Here is a 19,585-nt window from a genome sequence, read left to right on the forward strand (position 1 = left end):
GGGGGGCCTTTAAGAGGTGAGTAGGCCATTAAAGGGATTTATGTAGTTCCCATGGGACTGGATTAGTTACAAGAGCAGGTTGTAAAGTGAGGCTGCCTCTTGTGTTTCGTCTCTTTCACACGAGCTAATTTCTATCATGTTCGCCTGTCCTCTTACAACACAGTACAAGACTCTCTTCAGAAACTGAGCAGATACTGGTGCTATGCCCTTGAACCTCTAGAGCTGCAAGCCAGAATCAACTTCAACAAATAAGTCACCCAGGCTAAGGTAGCAACAGAAAACAGATTGAGTACTAACACCTTTTACTAATACCTTTGTTAAACTAAAGTTTCCCTGTCCAAGGTATTGATGTGACCTGTCTCCTGACTTTGCCCTGACTGACACACAGCCCTGTACGTTGTAATGCAGTCTTTAGTTGAAATCACTGTTAGAAATGCTAAAAGATGTCATCTACCAGGCCTCCCTCTTGAATTTCAAGAGCTAGGCACCCTCTTCCATTCTCCTGCTGTTCACTCTCCCCAAAGGTCCCCTGCATACCTGTTGCTTCTTTAGTAGAATGTTGACGCTGGTGAGGTCCTTGCCATAGTCATCTGAGTGCAGCTGGGCCTGCAGGCTCTCCAGCCAGCTTTCCAGAGCAGAACAGCTTTGGGCAAATAGCTCTGCCCGGTTGGCATCAAAAAGGCTTCGGGCCTTGGCTTGGGTGGTGGTCTCCAGTTCATCCCAGCGCCTGTGCAGGTCTCCCAGCTTCTCTGACACTAGGATTTTGAGTTCTGGCTTTTCAAGAGTCAGCTCCCGCCCTTCCTGAGTGACAAGACAAAGGAGTCTAAATGCCAGGGTTAGGACACCACTGAATGTTGCAGGTTGATCACGGGATAGGGATCTCAACAGTAGAGAACTGAGTGTATCAAGTAGTTCTAATTTCTCGTGTGAGGCGGGCTTATTAGTAGACTCTTCCTAGAGGTTTCTAAAGCCTTCTGGACTTCCCTTCTTTGTTGATCATACTCCACTCCTTTTTCAAGATCCAACTTGACTCTCACTTAGGAAGCCATTGAGCTGGGCCTGGAATTTTGGCACTTGGGAGGCTGAGACAGGAAGGTTGCTGTGAATTTAATGCCAGCCTGGTCTATATAGCAAGATCCTGTCTAAAAAGATTTCTTAAAAGCCACTTGCAATCTTTTCTTATTTTGGGTTCTCTACTGCTCATAGCTTCTAGTGTTCCGCTGCACATGGACTTCAATTATCTGTTGTCATTTCATGTTTCTTAGCTCATGTCTTCTCACTTGCACTACAGCAAACAAATCTCACATGGTCTCCCCATGTTTAGTCCTTCAGCTTGAAGACTTTGTTCCTGTGGAAGTACAGGAAGCATGTGTGGTGAATGAAGTGCCCTCACCCAATGGCAGACTGGGAGGTGACTAATCAGCAACCTCATGCTGTGGTGGGATAATGCTGCTTCAGGGTCTGTGTTGTCTCCCAGGGTGCCCCAGTAGCTCTGAGCCCCAACAACCTGGTGGCAAGCCTGCCACAATGATACTCTCCTCTCCTTCTCTCCCTTCCTTCCTTTGTGGTACGGGGGATAGAACCTGGGCCTCACACATGCCATGTACATGTTCTACTACTGAGGTACATGTCTACCCCAACATATCCTGTCTAGACTACTCTTCTGTCTCATCTTTTCACTCCCCTCCGGGTGTTTTGTGGTACTACCTCTCCTGAAGTTGGGCTGCTCCACAACTCTGGTTTCAGGGTCTGCTTCTGAGACCATAAAGTCAGATGCTTTCAGGTGTTTTTTTTTTTTTTTTTTTTTGGAGACAGGGTTTCTCTGTGTAGCTTTGCGCCTTTCCTGGAACTCACTTGGTAGCCCAGGCTGGCCTCGAACTCACAGAGATTCGCCTGGCTCTGCCTCCCGAGTGCTGGGATTAAAGGCGTGCGCCACCACCGCCCGGCGCTTTCAGGTGTTTTATGTGGCTGTCGGGATGAAGAGGGTCAAAGGGCAGCTTGGCTTGTGTGGCTTCACAGCCTTTAGCACAGGCCTTGCATAGTGATCCAGGCTTGTCCTGACCTTGCCCAGGACACTTGTCCACCTTTGCTTCCAGGAGCCTTGTCATACATTCCGTGCTCCTGACAGACTCACTTCCTCCTCGTTCCTCCTCACACTTCTGGGTTTCAGCTTATCATTCACTTTACCTAGAACCCAATACTGCTGCTTGCTCACGATTCTCCTTACCTTCCACAGACACCCGATGCATTCCCACTCGTCTCTACTCAGCTTAGTGTCAGGGCGTTAATGGACTCTACCTTTTGACACTCACTGTATTCTACTCTGGATCTGTTCACTCATTTTTGCAATCCTGGGCATTGAACAGAGGACCTTGTACATGCTAGGCAAAGCCTTTCATTTTGAGAGAGAGAGTCTCATTAAGTTGTCCAGGATGGCTTTGAACTTGGGATCCTCCCATCTCAGCTTCCCAAGTAGCTTAGTATTACAGGCCCGTGTCAGCAGACTAGCCTTCTGCTCTGGATCTGATTAGTTGTCTACATGTCTCCCATCCTGGCTGCAGTGCTTTCCCTGGAAGTCTGAACTAGTGGTAGCATCACCTCCTTTCCCTCTCAGTGCTTGCATATGGTGCTAAGTGTGTGTCTGCTGAACAAACACAAACATTGCTCTCCTCTCCCCAGTTACTATGCTCCTGAGGGAGGAAAAATGTCTTCTGATATGCCATGTACCACCTAGCAACATGCTAGCTCACATTATCATCTCTAGGAATATTTGCTGAGTAGAAGCAAATATTCACTTATCCTCAGCAATTGAGGCAGAGCTGTGTAGGAGACAAAGTCCTAGGAATGATAAGATTCAAAAACAAGGGTTGTCAAACCATGGCAGATGGACAAAATCTGCCCCCTTGCCTGTTTTTATAAAGTTTTATTGGAGGTCAGCCATGCCCATTAGCTTCTATGACTGCTTTTGTGCCGTGACAGCAGACAGAAGGAGCTGTACAGAAGCTGTATGGCCTACAAAGCCTGAAGTATTTCCTGTCAGCCCTTTATAGATGTTTGCAGACAACACAGCAGAAGAGGCTATGGTGCTGCAGATCCAGAAACAGTTATGACACTGAACCCAAGCTACAATTTGGCTAATATACTGTATTTTCTTGAAGTTCTGTCTGACAGAACTTCATCCCCAAGCCCTAACTTTCCATTTTATCAGTGTTGGTCTCTGGAAAGAACTATGTTCTGGGGTTAGGCCCCCTTGGCCTATAATGTGTCCAGGATATGTCCAGAAGCAGCTTCAGAGGCTCACCATCTTGCGGCTCTGGCCACACTAGTTACCTTGTCCACTTTGTCCAGCCAGTCCTTGTTGGCTGCCAGCTCAGCCATGAATGCCTGGTGCTTTTGCCACTTGGTGTGCAGGTTGCGGGCCTCATCATAGGACACATCCTGAGCTGTCAGCATCTTCTCATCAATCCAGAGTTTCAGCTGGTGCAAACATAAAGCAGGAATGAAGGAGATACTTTAGAGGGAAGGAGTGGTGGGGGCAGATGAGCCAGGAGATGCAGAAGACTCCACAGGAAGCCACGAAGGGGGTGTGTGTGTGTGTGTGTGTGTGTGTGTGTGTGTGTGTGTGTGTGTAAGATAGCTAGGAAATGCCACAGGACACCAGGGAACTGAGAGTCTCACCTCTTGACAGTCTTGCAAGAAGTGCTGCTGCTCTCGGTTGTCCCGAAGGCGGCCCAAAAGCTGCTGCACTGCCTCCTGATTCTTTCTGTGTCTGCAATGACAACCCAGGATGAAACCATGACCCTTAACTCACCTGGAAGACCCAGTCTTCCTCTTATGTGAATAATGTCCCCCAGGGGTCCCGAAAGATACCCAAGGAATTTGATTTCTAGGCCTGCCATCCTAGTAGGCTCCAATTTGGCTCAATGTGGCAAGACCCTCGTGGATCCTGGTCCAGCCTGTCCAACCACTCTGATCTTCTTTTATTTGGTCATCTGCCTCCAACTCCCTTCTGTCTGTCAGTTCACCTGGCCACAGATGAACTCATTTCTCTGTGTATCAAGCTTTAGACCACTCTCTTTTCCACTATTTCCCCCAAGTTCCTCATCTGTCCACCATCCTCATCACACCTCTTCTCGATGGAGTCTGCCTTCTCTTGAATCTTCTCAGCATGGATGTTGCCTTTGGACACCAGCTGGCGTCCAGCCTCCAGGAGTCCACGGATGCGCTCTCCGTTGGCGTCCATGGTGCTCATGAAGTCTTCCAGCTTTTTAATGGCCACATCTGCAGCCTGGAGTGTCCCTGGCATCTCCGTGTGAGACAAAACATATTCCTGTGTGGAATAGACAGTAGCAAGCTCACTTCCCAGAGCATGTAGATTCTACTCCGCTGAGAAGACTTGCCCAGAGGTACACAGGGACCAGCCTGGTGAGGAACAGAGTGGCCCAGATGGCTCTGTAGACAGGGCTGAGGCCACTAATGTGGGCATCTTACAATGTTCCAAGGCAACTAACTGGGCTGGAAGACTTACCAGTCCAAATCCCGTTCCATCTTATTTGTAACTATTGATTTATTTAATAGTTACAGGACTAGCCAGGCTTTTCATTTCCTTTAAAGTCAGTTTGGTTGTGTTTACATTTAAATTTTGTTAGAATTATTATGTTCTAGTAACACAGCATTTCTCAACCTGTGTGTTGTGACCCTTTGTGGGTCACATATAGATATCTTGCATATCAGATATTTACATTATGATTCCTAACAGTAGCAAAATTACAGCTATGAAGTAGCAATGAAATAATTTTATGGTGGGGGGGGTCACAACAATATGAGGAACTGTATCAAAGGGTTCCAGAATTAGGAAGGTTAAGAACCACTGTAATAACATATAAAATATGTTATTAGAACATATTTCTAGGGGCTGGAGAGATGGCTCAGTGGTTAAGAGCACTGACTGCTCTTCCAGAGGTCCTGAGTTCAATTCCCAGCAACCACATGGTGGCTTACAACCACCTGTAATGAGATCTGGTGCTATCTTCTAGCTGACAGGGACACATGCAGGCAAAATGCTATATATATTAAATAAATCTTAAAAAACCATATTTCTAATATGTACTTCCTGCCTATATTGCTTGCTCAACCACTCCAACCACTTGTACTGCCTACCCCTTCTGCCACTTTCTTTTGTCCTTCCCCTGATCCCTATTTTCCTCTTCTTCCTAATTGGGACTATGTTCCCTGGGCTCTTACCTGGCTGCTGAGCACGCCCTCAGCCTGGCGAGCATCTCTCAAAAACCCTTGGAAGCCATGGGCCTGAGCCAGGCGGCCTTGCCGACTCTCCCACATGCGGCCCAGCTCCTCCCAGCCGGTTCCAAGGGCTTCCAGCCTCTGCCTGAGGAAGAGGCATTGGGGATCAGCCTGGTCTCTGGTCACCTCCTCGCCCAAGGTCCTGAGGCGGCTGTACTCGCTCTGGGCTCTCTCCACCTCTCCCCGCAGGGCTGCATGCTGGGCTAAGAGGGCTTCTGCCTCGGGCAGGGTAGCTGGCCCTTCTTCAGAGGCTACAGCAGTCTGAGTGCGGCCTAGCCAGGCCTGGAAATCATCCAAGCTGCGCAGGAAGTCCTGCAGCCTCCGAGCCTCACCCAGGGACTCTTCTCTGCGCCGCATGGTGGCCCGAAGATCCTCCCAGCCAGCTTGTACCTCTCCAAGCCGGGTGTTGATGGCAGGGGCTTGGGCTGGGTGACCAGCAGCCAAGGCATTTGCCTCTTGGGTCAGCTCACCCACCCGGGCAGAGATGGCTTCCAGATCTCTCTCAGTGCCTGCCAGTTTCCGCTGCAGGGCTAGCACACCAGCCAGATCATTGCCCAGGCCTTGGGTGGACTCAATGACCTTGGTCTTCTCTCTCATCCAGGCCTGGGTCTCTGTGCACTCTAGGTGGTAATTCTGGATGCTCAGGGCTGATGTCAGAGCTGTCTTCTTGCCATCTGCCAGCGACCGAAACTGTTGCCACCTGTGAGTAGGGAAAGGTCTACATGTGGAAGGGGCTTAGCGTCCTTGCCCTGGCCAGGTGCCTGGAGACCTCTTCCTACTGCTCTGTGCACACACCTCCTCTTTCCACTGTCAGAAGGGTTCCTCACCCCTGCCCTTTGCTTCCTTTTCTGATAGTTCCCAGCTTCTCTGGACTGCCTTGACCTCTTCTATTTCTTTCTTTCTTTCTTTCTTTCTTTCTTTCTTTCTTTCTTTCTTTCTTTCTTTCTTTCTTTCTTCCTTCCTTCCTTCCTTCCTTCCTTCCTTCCTTCCTTCCTTCCTTTTTTTAAAGATTTATTTATTTATTATGTATACAGTGTTCTGTCTGCATGCCAGAAGAGGGCACCAGATCTCATTATAGATGGTTGTGAGCCACCATGTGGTTGCTGGGGATTGAACTCGGGACCTCTGGAAGAACAGCCAGTGCTCTTAACATCTGAGCCACCTCTCCAGCCCCCTCTTCTATTTCTTTTATGACGTCTCTTCTCTCAACGTATTCCAATTAGCTTTCTTTCCTCATTTTCAGCCACCCTTGCAGGCCCTACCACATTCTTCTTCCAACTGCCATCTGCACTGCCTAGTAAGTAAATTTGCTTTTTTTTTCTTTTTTCTTTTTAGTGTTATTCTTTAGGGCTGCCTCCCCACCTCACCCACCTGTGGTTGAGCTGCTGCTGGGTGCCGATGATGCGGTCCTTGCCTGGTGGATTAGCCTTCAGCAACTGCTCAGCAATGTCATTTACAGCAGTGACCCGTGCAGCCAGGGCATTCATTTCAGGCTCCAAAGTCTCAAACCTGAGGCAAGGGAAGAGTAGGTCCTGAATGATATGAGGCAGCAAGGTACCCAGGTAGTTTCCCTTAGATGCCCACAGAAACACTGTCCCTTAAATGTTGTGGAATAATCTTTTTGTACACTGTGAAGATGTGTCACTCTGGTTGGTTTAATAAAGAGCTGAACAGCCAATAGCTAGGCAGGATTTCCAGGCGCAAAGGACCCAGGGAAGAAGGGTGGAGACTCCAGGAGACGGAGAGGAAGCAGGATGGAGAGTAGAGTAAAGGTGACCGAGCCACAAAGAAGTTATAAGAACTAGTTAGGAACCAGCCGCAGCCAAGGCCGAGCTTTTACAATTAATAATAAGTCTGTGTCATGATTTAGGAGCTGGCTGTGGGACAGAGAGACTGGCTACACTTAAACATGAGGCTTCTGTCCCAGCACTGCTGTGCCTCTTAGCCTACAAGGTCCACAGACCTGCAGGTCAGAGCCCCCAACTCCCTCAAAACAAGGAGAAAAACTAACCACTGTAGGGTTGCTCAAAAACATAGTGAAGATCCAAAGTCAGGAATACCTGCACAGCAAGTCAAACTCAACAACTTAGTGTTCCTCCTGTGGCTCTTACCCCCTAACCACCTACCCATGTCACATCCTGCTACTATGAGCTAAAAAGAACCAAAAACAAATGTCTAAGCATAAAGATGTGAACTCCAATGTCTTTGGCGGCAGGGAACACCTGACGTTTCTGTAAAAGGCCAGGTGAGTAAATACTTTTGCTCTGTGAGTCACAGTCTGAGCCACAGTCCTCAACTCTACTAGGTGGGATGAACATAGCCTTAAATGAGAGGGCAGGCTCTGCTCCAATAAAACTTTATTTACAAAACAAAACAACTCAGGCAGCAGGCTAGATTTAGCCCAAGGGTTATAGTTTGTCAAGCCCACACTGTAATAGGAGATCTTAAAACTTAACATTTGCTTACATTTCAAAACTGCCAGGAAATTTGATTATGGATTGACAGTGGGTGATATCTAAGAGTTTCTAATTTTGTTTTATGTGATAATGGTATTGAAGTTCAATAAAAATGTCCTTTCGGCTGTTCATGGTAGCATATGCCTTTAATCCAGCACTAAGGAGATAGAGGAAGGCAGATCTCTGTGATTTCAAGCCTGGCTTATATTGCAAATTTCAGGATAGCCAGGGCTACATAGTGAGAATCTGTCTCAAAAAAAAAGAAAGACAGAAAAAAAGGGGGGAAAAAGATGCCCTTTCTAAATGAATGTAAGGTTTACTGCTCTTTGGATACAACTCAGGGTGTGTGTGTGTGTGTGTGTGTGTGTGTGTGTGTGTGTGTGTGTGTATGCACCAGCAGAAACAAGATAAGGTGGTGTCAGATCCCCTGGAACTGGATTCACAGGCAATTGTGAAACACCTGACGTGAGTGCAGGGAAGCAAACCCAGAAAAAGCGTTGCTCCTAACCACTGAGCCATCACTGCAGCCCGGCTATTTTGTGGGTTTTTGTTTTTTGGTTTTTTGAGACAGAGTTTCTCTGTGTAGCTTTGTGCCTTTCCTGGATCTAGCTCTGTAGACCAGGCTGGCCTCGAACTCACAAAGATCTGCCTGCCTCTGCCTCCCAAGTGCTGGGATTAAAGGCGTGCGCCACCACCACCTGGCTTATTTTGTGTTTTAACTTGTTCTTTTAAGTCAGGGTCTTACATTGTAGCCCAGGCTGCCCTGGAACTTGCTACACAGCTCACACTAGTCTCAGACTTATAGAGGCTGTCATAATTTCTTGGATACTGGCATCACAGGCATACTCCATATCTAGCTTCCAATTGCACTATTTTAAGTCCACACATAATTTGAAAGTATTATTATTATATATAAGGATACTGCCTCATCTTTCTTAAAGGGGCTATCTTGAGGAATCATATTAGAGACTTGCCTTTTAAAAGGGAAATCAATCAAAAAGAGCAACGGATTGACAATAATGAAATCTGGGAGACGGACACACAAGGGTTTGTTGTGACATGTTCTCTACTTTTGAGTATGGTTGGGTGTGGTGGCACATGTTTGTAATCACAGCACTCAGGAAGCCAAGACAGGAGGACTGTTGCATGTTCACTGAGCCTGGGCTCTAGAGCAAGACCTTGTCTCAATATATTAAAAACAAGGACAGGAGAGCTGGCTCATTGTTTAAGAGCAATGGTTGCTCTTGCAGAGGACATAGGTTTGGTTCCCAGTACGCACATGGTGGCTCATGTAACCATCGGTAACTCCAGTTTCAGAGGATACATTGAGAGAAGTCATAAAAGGAGTAGAAGAGGCCAGGGCAGTCCAGAGAGGCTGGGGACCATCAGAAAGGAAGCAAAGAGCAGGGGTGAGGAACTCTCGTTTCAGTACTTCTGACCTCTGCAGGCACCAGACAGACAGACAGACAGGCAAAACACTCAAGCACATAGGACACATCTTTAAAAATACATATACTAAAACTGAAAAAGAAACAACAACAGAACCCTATAAAAAGATGGTAGTTATGACTCAAAGACTACAGTTAAGGCTCAGAGGGTGTTGCTGGCAGTTTATAGTGGTGCTTCCACCCCTGTACCAGGCCCCCAGCTCACAGGTGATGCCTCTCGAGGAAAATGGCAGGCCTTACCTCTGCTGTACCACCTCCAGGTCCTCCAGGCGCTCCGGCAGGGCCAGCCCGTTGAGCCACTGCTCCTTCTCCTCTATCCAGAGCCCGCAGGCCCCGGCCTCGCTGAGCATGGTATAGAATGCCAGGGCTGCCTCCAAGGCTCGTGCACGCTCACCCGCCCGGGCCTGCAGCTCCTCATACTGCTGCTCCAGAGTGGGCACCCTGCCCTGAACTTCAGGTGTATGGCTCAGTGCAGGTGGCAGGGCTGCAGCCTGCTCCCTCAAGGCATCCAGTGTGGGCCGGTGGGCTCGGATCTCCTCCTCAAGGGCCCGGTGCTGCCTGGCCAGGGCCTGTGTGGAGAACTCATCATGCCCTACCTCAGGGCTGGATACCAGGCGTAGTGCATCCACCAACCAGGCATCCATGTCATTTGCATCTGCCTGGAACTGGTAGAGGCTAGCAGCCTGTGCTAGCCGCTGGGCTCGCTCCTCGGCCAGAGCCTCTAGCCGCTCCCATTGGGCCTGGAGCTCTGCTGCACGGGTTGAGGCTTGGTTGGCTCCAGGGTGGCCCTCAGCAACCAACTGCTGGCCTTGTTCCAGGGTGAGCTTCAGGGGCCCCAGACGGCCACTCATCTCACCCCGAAGGGCTGTGTGCTTGTTGAGCAGGCGGAGGACACCGGTCAGGTCCCGGCCTGTCTCAGCTGAGGCCAGGAGGTGCTGCTGCTCCCGCACCCAGGCCTCAGCCTCACCCACTTCCCAGAGGAACCTCCAGAGACGACGTGACTCTTCCAGACGGGCCCTTCGAGTTGCTGCCAACTCACACAGGGCCTCATAGCTCTGCTCCAGAGAGGCCACCCTCTCTGACACCAGCTGTGGGTCACATGGTCTATACTCTGAAAAGAAAAAAGAAAGCCAGAGGTCCAGAGCTTCCGTTGCTCCCTAGCCACCCTTGTCATGAATCACCAGAGCTTACTCTGGTAGGTCTCCCTTTGGGATCTAGCTACCACCATTACCCGCCCATCAGTGATCCTGCCCCCACGTTTTCCCAAGTGACAAGCCTATTCCTTGTTTCCCGGTCCTTCCATATCCAGCTCCCCCTCCCCCCAGTTTTCACCTTTCCCTGGGTCACAGAAGCGCAGGGCGGAGGCGCTGACTGCTCGCACCCTCTCAGCCTGCACTGCAATGTCTGCTTCCACCAGCTCGTGTAGCTGCAGCAAGTCCTCCACTCCAGCCAGGTGCTTGCCCAGGTCCTGAGACTGCAGCCGGCCCTGCCAGACACACACGGCATGCCAGTGCCCGTCTGAGAACTGTCTAGCACCCTACCACAGCATGCCAAGCTCACTGCATCTCCCTTCCACCCTCTTTAGATAGCTCCATGTTACACGTGGGGGAGCATACCTGCTCACTCTCACACACAGGGACACCCGAGTTCGGTTCCCACACTTGGTTCTTTAGCCTCAATTGCCCTCTCATGGAACAGTTTCCTTATTAAATCCTGCTCTAGAATTTTTATTGTGAGTCATCTCAGCTCCAGAATCGTAAATACCCACTAGTGTCACGGTTCTGTGCCAGCAGCCTTCGGTATCTTCTCCCAGACCCACCCTCAAGCACACCTCTCGCCTAGAAGATGGCAGCCTGTTTCTCTGCTCCCACTCTTGCAGCCCACAGACCTTCTGCACATAGTAGCCCAAAGGATTTTTAAAATACGAGGTGGAATCACACCTCTTCCTTTCTTTGAAATCCTTTAAATATTCTGTTTGAATAAAATCCAAACTCCTTGACCAAGCCTGTGGGGCTCTACAGGAGTCAGCCATACCCCCCTTTATAGCCGCTGGTCTACCTGTGCAATCCCCATGTGCCCCACTTGCACAGCCCAGAGCTGCAGCCCCGTTATCCCTTCTGACCACAGCCTGCCCTCACCAAGCGTGCTCTGGGCTGGCTCCTTGCCTCAGTTCAAATGTCCTTCTCTTAGAAAGGCGCTTGTCCAGTGCCCCCAGGCCTTAGAACCACCTGCCATGGCGTCTATGGTTTTTATCAGCCTCTTTGCCCCTAGGCCGGGAGCCCCACAGGGGCAATCTGTCAGTTTTGCTCATCAGAACTGGGAGGGGCCGGCTCTGCATGAGTACATGCTATGGAGAGATGGGCTGAGTGGGTGAGTGAGGGCGACAGCCACACCTCAGGACGCCTCCCCAGGTGAGTCATGCCACACATGGCTACTACCTTCATCTCTGCCATCCAGTCCATGAGGTAGAGCAGGTCCTGAAACACCTTCTGCAGCTCCAGGTTTAGAAGCAGTCTCTCCCGGCGGGCAGCCACCATCTCCCGTAAGAAGTCCCAGAGCCTGGCTACATTGTGCTGCCGGGCTGCGATGCGTTTGATGTCATGGTAGTGCTCAGCAGCCAGTTCTGCAGCCACGGCATCCACTGCCTGTACCCGGCCACTGTAGGCCACAATGTCTGTCTCGATGGCTTCATGCTTCCGCACTGCGGCCTCCACGGCTGCCAGTTCCAGCCCAAAGTTGTCCTGTGGCACAGGCAGGGAGGAAGAGGTTGGGAACCCAGGGGCAGTACCTCTGCCTGCTCTGTCTGTTCCCCAGAGCATGCTGGCTGCCAGATGCCAACTTCAGGTAGTGGCTCTCTGTTCCCTCTGGATCACCTCAGCCTGCCTCACTGTCTTTTCTCCTGGGTTTCTTTCATGACAGATACCGTGTTTTATCATCTGCCTGCCCTGTAGGAACCCCCACTGGTACTGTCTCTCTCCCGTTTCTCCCCACCAGCCTGGCTGTGCCTGGAACGTGAGTCCTACCTGGGACACGAGGCGCTGGTTCTCACTGAGCCAGGTCTCCCGCATGGCAGCCTTGCGGTCGAAGCGAGCAGCCAGTTGCTCCAGCTTCTCCTGGCGGATCAGCTCTGTGCGCAGGGCCAGCTCTCGCTCATGTTCGGCTTTCTCTAGCCGCTCCCAGGCCTGTGAGGTACAGACTGGATTAGGACAATGGGACCAGGGTAGAGGTCAGCAGGGCCGGGGGCCCAGGTGAGTACCACAGACACTTGGTCTAGTGGATCCATGGAATGGGATCAGTGAGGCACCTGTGCCTGAAAATCCGAGAAAAAGGGAGAGGTGCCAGGCACACTGTGAACCCACATAATAACTGTTTGCTTCTGGATGAGATATGAGGTCATCTATGGAAAATGCCTGCTTTGTCTGCAGTGGTGGGACTCTGTGGGTTTGTAAACCTTAGTTTACCTGAATTAGTCTAACTCTGTGAAAAACACAAAGCAGAAGTAGAGCTGGTGAAATGGGGACACGTTGAAAAAGACAAAGGACTTGAGGTCTGACTTATTTACAGAGACCACAATCATGAGAGGCTCCCAGAGTCAGGTCTGAGAGTGTGGGTAGTGGGTGTCAGGGCCTGGTGGAGTCAAGAAGGCGCTGGGTAACGAGAGGCATGAAGGGTGCCTAGGCCAGGGATGACCAAGGATGGCCATCTGTGGATGTTAAGGGGGAAGCATGGACCTTGTTGATGTCAGAGATGAGCCGGCCTTCACGCGGCGTGTAGACCTTCTGGTTGTTGGCCCGCAGCTTGCTCTGGATGGTGAAGAGCAACACCTCCAAGTTCCCTTTCTCTGTGAACCTGAAGCAGAAACCAAGTCAAGATTAGAGGCAAAGACCAAAAGGTACCCAAAACCTTGACTCTACACCACAGAATACTCATGCTGCTTTTCTTCTTGCAAAAAGTTACAGTGTTTTGTGTGAAAGCCAAAAAATACTAGCAAGTAAACCAAAAGAACATACTTTGGTTTTCTTCTTCTTTTTCTAGGGAACTCAGTGCGTATGTACGTATATATTATATATATATCATATATATTTTTAAAGATTTATTTATTATGTATACAGTGTTCTATCTGCATGTATGCAAGGCCAGAAGAGGGCACTAGATCTAACTACAGATGGTTGTGAGCCACCATGTGGTTACTGGGAATTGAACTCAGGACCTCTGGAACTCACTCAGGACCTCAGGAACTCCAGTCCCCAGGAACTCAGTATATTGACTGGGTTAGTCTTGAACTCACAGATCCGCTTGCCTCTGCCTCCTGGGGGCTGGGATTAAAGGTGTGTGCCACCATGCCAGACCCTTACCTTGTTTTTCCTTTTTCTTTTTTCTTTCTTTCTTTTTTTTTTTTTTTTTTTGAGACTGGGTCTTGCTATGTAGCTCAGGCTAGTCTTGAACTCATAATCTTCCTGCCTTGCTTTTAGAGACCTGGGGTTACAGGTGTGCATCACTATGCTTGGCCCAAGAACATTTTTTATTTTTCTTACTATCTATTTATTTATTTACTGACTGCAGCACTGGGGGTGGGACCCAGGGCCTCACACATGCTAAGTAAATTCTCTACCACTGAACTACATCTCCACCTCTTTAAGAAAACTTTCTGCCAGCACCTGGGAGGCAGAAGCAGGCAGATCTCTGTGAGTTCCAGGCCAGCTTGGTCTACAGAGTGAATTCCAGGACAGCCAGGGCTACAGAGAAACCCTGTCTCAAAAAACAAAAAAAGAAAAAACCTTTCTGTTTTATCACAGGTCTCATAAAGTTACCTAGACTAGCTTTGAACTTGAACTTGTGATTATCCATCCTGTCTCAGCTTCCTGAATAGCCTGGATTATAAACCTGCAACTCCAAGACCAGCAGAAACATCATCTTAAAGTAACCAAAAGCTCCACAGAAGTGGTGACTGTTGTTAGCCATGGAAGTTCTGGTTTCTTCCTTGCACCATGGGGAGCTAGTGTAAACAGAGCTCAGTAAACAACAACTCAGCAGCTGTAATCAAGACCTTGGCTCTCAGGACTTCCCAGCGTTAGCACATGGTAACTTCTCATTGTCTACATTCTCTCATCCCTGTTTTCCAGATAAGAACACTTAACACAAACAAACTATATAAGTTGTCCAACACAACTGCTGAGTGGAAGAGCCAGGATTTGAACCAGGCACCTTAAACTTGGGTGCTTACCACTTTGTTTGCTGTGGCCGCACCTTAAACTTGGTTGCTTACCACGACTAACTCTTGTAGCCCACTTCTTCAACTATGACAATCTTTTCATGTCAAACTCATTTGGAGAGATACTATTTTCAGTGGTTGCTTCATGGTTTATTATTATTATTTTACAAAGGTCATGTTGAGGAGTGTCCTTGAGATTACATCTTTGTTGAATGCCCAGAAAAGGATTTTCCAGGCAAAGAGTACCTCACACCATTCCCTGGGCTGTACAGAATAGTTGTTCTTTAGATGAATATTAGTTTTGGAGTTAACATATTAACTCCAAAAGAGTTTGATGATGATTCTCTCCCCCCCCCCCCCAGTATGTGCCATAGAGAATTGTTAACAGCAATCCTACACATGAAGAAATGAATGCTAATTACCTCTGTGATGCTCATTCTACATCAGCCATGTCTTAGCGCCAGCTGCTGACTTGTCTGTCAGGTCTGGTCCTGTCTGTTCCTACACTGACACTACGGTGTTGCGTGACCCCAACCAGTATTTTTCCTTTTTTCAGGCAGGGTCTTACTCTGATACTCAGGTTGGAACTCAATATGGCTGCCCTTAGAACTCATGGCAATCTTCCTGCCTCAGATGCCCAAAAGCTGGGATTTGCTGGTGCGAGCCACCACAGCTGGCTTGCAACCAGTAATTTTATCTGATGGACTGCACTGACTTGACATGCCATGGCAATCATTCTTCCATGGCATGCGTTTTAAAAATGGCTAGTCATTAGAAAATGTGTTTTGGAACAACTGCACTGTTTGGATGCTTCCAGCACTTTGAGCTGAGGGAAATGAGCCTTGGCTGTGTTTCTGTACTGCCAAATGTCCCTCCCCAAAGGCCGCCCTCATTTAGGCTTTCTCTCAAGTGAGCACAGCTCTGGGCAGGCATGCTCTGGCAGGGTGGGGCCCAGGAGACACCTACTTGGGCGGCTTCTCCACAGTGCGGTAGGAGTTGAAAGACTGCAGCTGGTTCTGGACTCCGTTCAGGGAGTTGGCCAGTTGCCTGTCATTGAGGGTCACAATCGTTTGTTCAATCCACTGCAGCAGCTCAGAGGCCAGGGACTCATATTTCTCTACCAGGTGTTCTGCCTCCATGGCATGGTCCAGGACCTGTGGGACAGGAGGTAGGTAAGTGCGTGTCCTACCCAGAGCTATAGCTCCACCCTGCCCCATTTTGGGGGAGTGAGACAGACGGCAGGCCCCCTCTGGCCCTTAAGCCGGCCGACCCACAGTAGGGTACCTTGCCAATTCTTTTGCCTTCCACAGCCAGGGCCTTCATCTTAGAGAAGTAGTGGTAGTAAGTGGCCACGTAGGTGATGATTGACTTCTCATCGGGCTGATCCACATTCACATCTGAGGAAAAGGACCATCTTAGGTGAGGCAGACATCAGAACCTGCCTCCCTTCCAGAAGCAGGCCTAAAACCTAACTGACTCACCTCATGCTAGGGGCCCCCAGCCCTCCAATGCTAACACATCTTTTTCCGATCCTTTCAGAGCAGTGGTTCTCAACCTTTCCAAGGCTGCGACCCCTTCGTACAGTTGTTCCTCCTGTTGTAGTGACCCCAGCCATACAGTTAGTTTTGCTGCTCCTCCATAACTGTAGCAACTGTAATGTTGCTGTTATGAATCATTATGTGGATATCTGATGTGCAACCCCTGTGAAGGGATTGTTCAACCCCCTCCCCAAAGGAGTCGTGACCCACAGGTTGAGAACCACTGCTTTAGAGCCAAGTAACAACTCAATTATTCCAACTTTCTTAGATATGCGGAGGGCCTGCCAAGCAGAAGGCGAGAAATCCAGAAGCCCAGGAAACTTTTTACTTAGTATATGTGATACCCATTAAAGCAAGCAAATAAACAGCATTCCCACCTGGTGGATCATGCTCCCCAGAGGCTAGAAAAATGTCTAAAATGTCAATGGACTGAGGGACAGAAACTATAAGCTAAGCCTCTTGAACCTGGGTGCACTATAACAGGGACAGATACCAGCTCTTAGTATCATCTTGGGGCATGGTCACTGCTGTTGTTTCCAATCTGGTTTCTAAAGTTCAGCCATGGGTAGACCCAAGAAGGTAAGTATCCCTCAGACCAAGCATTCTCTCCATACAACCACAGCTGACAATGACTTGTGGATCCCTGGGCCGTCTGACTTAGGCCACACTACTCCTCTCAAAGGCTAGACCAGGAGACTGGAAGTCCCTCAGAACCTTCAGAAAACACCAAGGCAAGCTGGAACTCCTGAAGTCATCTCAGTCAAGTCCACAGGAGCCTTCACTTTACTCCTGTGTCCTGCAGAATAGTCATGCTTTGCAAATGTTTTCCAAGGAACTTTGCACTTAGCCTGCTTCTGTCTCTAAGTAGCCTAGATACGCTGAATGACAGCTGAATGACATGCTTGTCATTCTCAACTAAGAGGGCTACCAGCGGGATGCAAATCAGGGAGAAAGAATCAAACCAGCCAGACAAGCTAAGAAGGAATGCTTCCAACGGGGGCTCTTGGTCTGGCTCTCCCCCCTTTTCTGGCTGCACCCGGATTAGTCTGCCCTGCAGAGGCAGAGGAGGAAAGAGCTCCAGAGCTGGGCTGAACCTGACTCACAGCTGTACCAGGTCTGACCTTCAGCAGGGCACCTGATCTTTAAAGGTCCCATCTCTTCCGTAAACTGAGGATAATAATGGCAAAGGGATGTTGTTAGGACAAGTAAGGCATGTCAAGTGTCGCGCAGCTCCAGGTACAAAGAGCCCAGTGGCCCTAACTGACCATAGCACCATGGGAGGCGGTCAGCAGGGACAACTGACCATGGGCTAGTTCTTGGTGAGAACCAAAGGTCGTACAGCTTAACTAAAACCCTAGAATTTTAGAACAAATCAGAGATCATGTGAACCAGAGTTCTCTCATTTTATTTTTAAATGTTTATTTTTGTGGTGCTACAATGTGCACTATGACCTCTGAGTTTCATTCCCAGCTCTGGTCTTCCCATTTTGGAGATGAGGAAACTAAGCCAGGCTAAGTGATCGGCTCTAAATCATACAGGTGCTCTGGGCTGAGAAAGAACCTACAGCCCGGAGCTCTCTCTGAGGCAGGGCTCCCCTTATTCATACAAATTTGGTTTGTTCTGAGGTAGTCTGTGTAGCACAGGTTATCATCAAACTTGCTATGTAGGAAGGCTGGCCTTAAATTCCTAACCCTAGCTGGGAGGTGCTGGTACATGCCTTTAATCCCAGCACTCGGGAGGGAGAGCCAGGAGGATCTCTATGAGTTCAAGGCCAGCCTGGTCTACAGAGTGAGATCCAGGACAGGCATCAAAACTACACAGGGAAACCCTGTCTCGAAAAAACCAAAAAAAAAAAAAAAAAAAATCCTAACCCTTTCTACCTTTGCCTGCTGAGTATTGGGATTGCAAGCATAAGCCAACTCACAGGTACCTTCTTTCTTCTTTTTTCGAGACACAACTTTTCTTACCATAAAAGTTATCCTTTAAAAATATAGCAGCTTGGAGTGTATTCACAAGGTTGTGGAAATCATTGCTACCACCTAATTCCAGAATATTTGCATCCCTCCACGGCTGCTGGTTCTCCCTGGCAACCACCAATTTGCCTCTGTCTTCCCTACACCTGTTTTGCAGAGCTCTGGCCCACCTTCAGGATCCAGGAGCTTGGTCAGGCCGAGTTCCTTTTCAGCCAGATTGAAAGCATTCTGCAGATTGTAGTGTGCATTACACTTCTTCAGGGACTCAAAATCCAACAGGTCTGGCCTGGGGGTGGGGGAGGGAGGGACACAGAACACATCAAAAGCATGTCAGAGCCTAAAGAAAAAAATGTAAATTCATTCCTGGTTGGAAATACCCCAAGCCCACTCCCGGTATACCATCCTACTTCCTGGCTCCTCTCCCACATTCTTTTTTCCTTCCTTCTTTTTGAGACAGGGTCTCTTCTTATGTAGCCTTGACTGGCTTGGAACTCACTTTGAGACCAGACTGGCCTTGAATTTGCTATTCTGCTTCTGCCTCCCAAAGACTGGGATTTCCCTTCGTTTTCCCCTCTATAGCTACACTATGACTTGGCCACTCTCCTGGCCTCTGCTGTGTGCTCCTGGGTCATCAACTCGTGTGTTCATTAAACCGTCTTCTCACCGGTGTTTGTGCACAATGGCGTTAAAGGCCAGCCCATCTCTCCAACTGGTGGTAAAGTTGTGCACATTGACATTGGGATACCTGTAAAGAAGGACCAGGAGAAACAGTGAGCGAGCGCTTCAGAGCCCTGGTCTGCGACACAAGGCCGACGGGCAGGTTGTGAACCCGAGAGTCCGTCTCAGTGTGGCCCACCCCACAGCCACGCTCTGGGCCTCCTCACCCTGCGGTCTTCATCTGGCACCACAGCAGCAGAGCGTCCTTGGCTGACTTCTTCTCCTTGTTGTCTTCTGTCTCCACACTGATGTCCTGGATCTGAGAAAGCAGCAAACAGGGCGTAACTCCCCAGTGGTGTCTTGGTGACACCAGAGACACTCAGAGAAAATCACAGAAAACTGAGTTTTAGGAATGTTGTGTGATGGGACAGAACCTGAGCGAGCTCTTCTTTCCTAGGCTAGTGACACATATGATCAGGTTCAGGGGATTTGACAAAGGACGTCAGTGGAGTGGAAGTGCCTACGAGTGAAGGGGGCTGGTTCTTCCGTGTGGAGAGTACGAGCAGGTGAATGCATGTTTTCTGAGAGCTGGCTTTCAAAGACAGAGCTGAAAGAGGGAGAGGTCACCTGGAGAATGACAGGCACAATTAGAGGAGTTGAGATGACACTGAGATAGAGTATAACATGGAAAGTGACAAGACATCCCCGTCACCTGCATGGATATGCTTCAATGGCAAACTGCTCTAGAAAGTTCTATATGCTCAGTTTTTAAACTTGTTTATTATTATTTGTTATGTGTATGGATATTTTGCCTGTGTGTTTGTCTGTGCACCATGTGTGTGCCTGGTGCTCTCAGAGGCCAAAAGAGGGCATCAAATCCCCTAGAACTGGAGTCATAAGTGATTGTGAGCTGCATATGGGTGCTGGGAATTGAACCCAGGTCCTCTGAAAGAACATCCATTACAGTGCTTTTAACTCCTGGACCATCTCTCCAGCCTCT

At 49.1% G+C, this 19,585-nt stretch overlaps 1 protein-coding gene and 1 long non-coding RNA gene across 4 annotated transcripts in view; one reads left to right on the forward strand and one right to left on the reverse strand.

Moving 5' to 3' along the window:
* The window catches only part of LOC131911235 (uncharacterized), a 30,415-nt gene extending 14,764 nt beyond the window's left edge, over window positions 1-15,651 (forward strand). Inside the window, exons 2-4 of one of the 2 annotated variants that reach the window (XR_009379306.1) lie at window positions 6,545-6,598; window positions 14,002-14,286; window positions 14,780-15,651. This is a non-coding gene — a long non-coding RNA (uncharacterized LOC131911235). Of the gene's footprint in view, window positions 1-6,544; window positions 6,599-14,001; window positions 14,442-14,779 lie in introns of those variants that run through there. The other variant, XR_009379305.1, reaches the window with a different exon arrangement.
* Sptbn2 (spectrin beta, non-erythrocytic 2) overlaps window positions 1-19,585 on the reverse strand; it is a 34,928-nt gene that overhangs the window by 9,349 nt on the left and 5,994 nt on the right. For both annotated transcript variants that reach the window (XM_059263127.1, XM_059263122.1), the window contains exons 4-19: window positions 18,813-18,904; window positions 18,593-18,673; window positions 18,099-18,214; window positions 15,702-15,814; window positions 15,384-15,571; window positions 12,937-13,054; window positions 12,229-12,387; window positions 11,644-11,946; window positions 10,538-10,691; window positions 9,446-10,316; window positions 6,673-6,810; window positions 5,245-6,001; window positions 4,128-4,330; window positions 3,679-3,769; window positions 3,331-3,477; window positions 538-801 (exon numbers count right to left, since the gene is read on the reverse strand). In XM_059263127.1, the coding sequence (XP_059119110.1) occupies window positions 538-801; window positions 3,331-3,477; window positions 3,679-3,769; window positions 4,128-4,330; window positions 5,245-6,001; window positions 6,673-6,810; window positions 9,446-10,316; window positions 10,538-10,691; window positions 11,644-11,946; window positions 12,229-12,387; window positions 12,937-13,054; window positions 15,384-15,571; window positions 15,702-15,814; window positions 18,099-18,214; window positions 18,593-18,673; window positions 18,813-18,904 (3,795 nt within the window). The remainder of the gene's footprint in view (window positions 1-537; window positions 802-3,330; window positions 3,478-3,678; window positions 3,770-4,127; window positions 4,331-5,244; window positions 6,002-6,672; window positions 6,811-9,445; window positions 10,317-10,537; window positions 10,692-11,643; window positions 11,947-12,228; window positions 12,388-12,936; window positions 13,055-15,383; window positions 15,572-15,701; window positions 15,815-18,098; window positions 18,215-18,592; window positions 18,674-18,812; window positions 18,905-19,585) is intronic.

This window comes from Peromyscus eremicus, chromosome 1 (assembly GCF_949786415.1).
Source record: "Peromyscus eremicus chromosome 1, PerEre_H2_v1, whole genome shotgun sequence".
In the NCBI taxonomy this organism is placed as follows: domain Eukaryota; kingdom Metazoa; phylum Chordata; class Mammalia; order Rodentia; family Cricetidae; genus Peromyscus; species Peromyscus eremicus.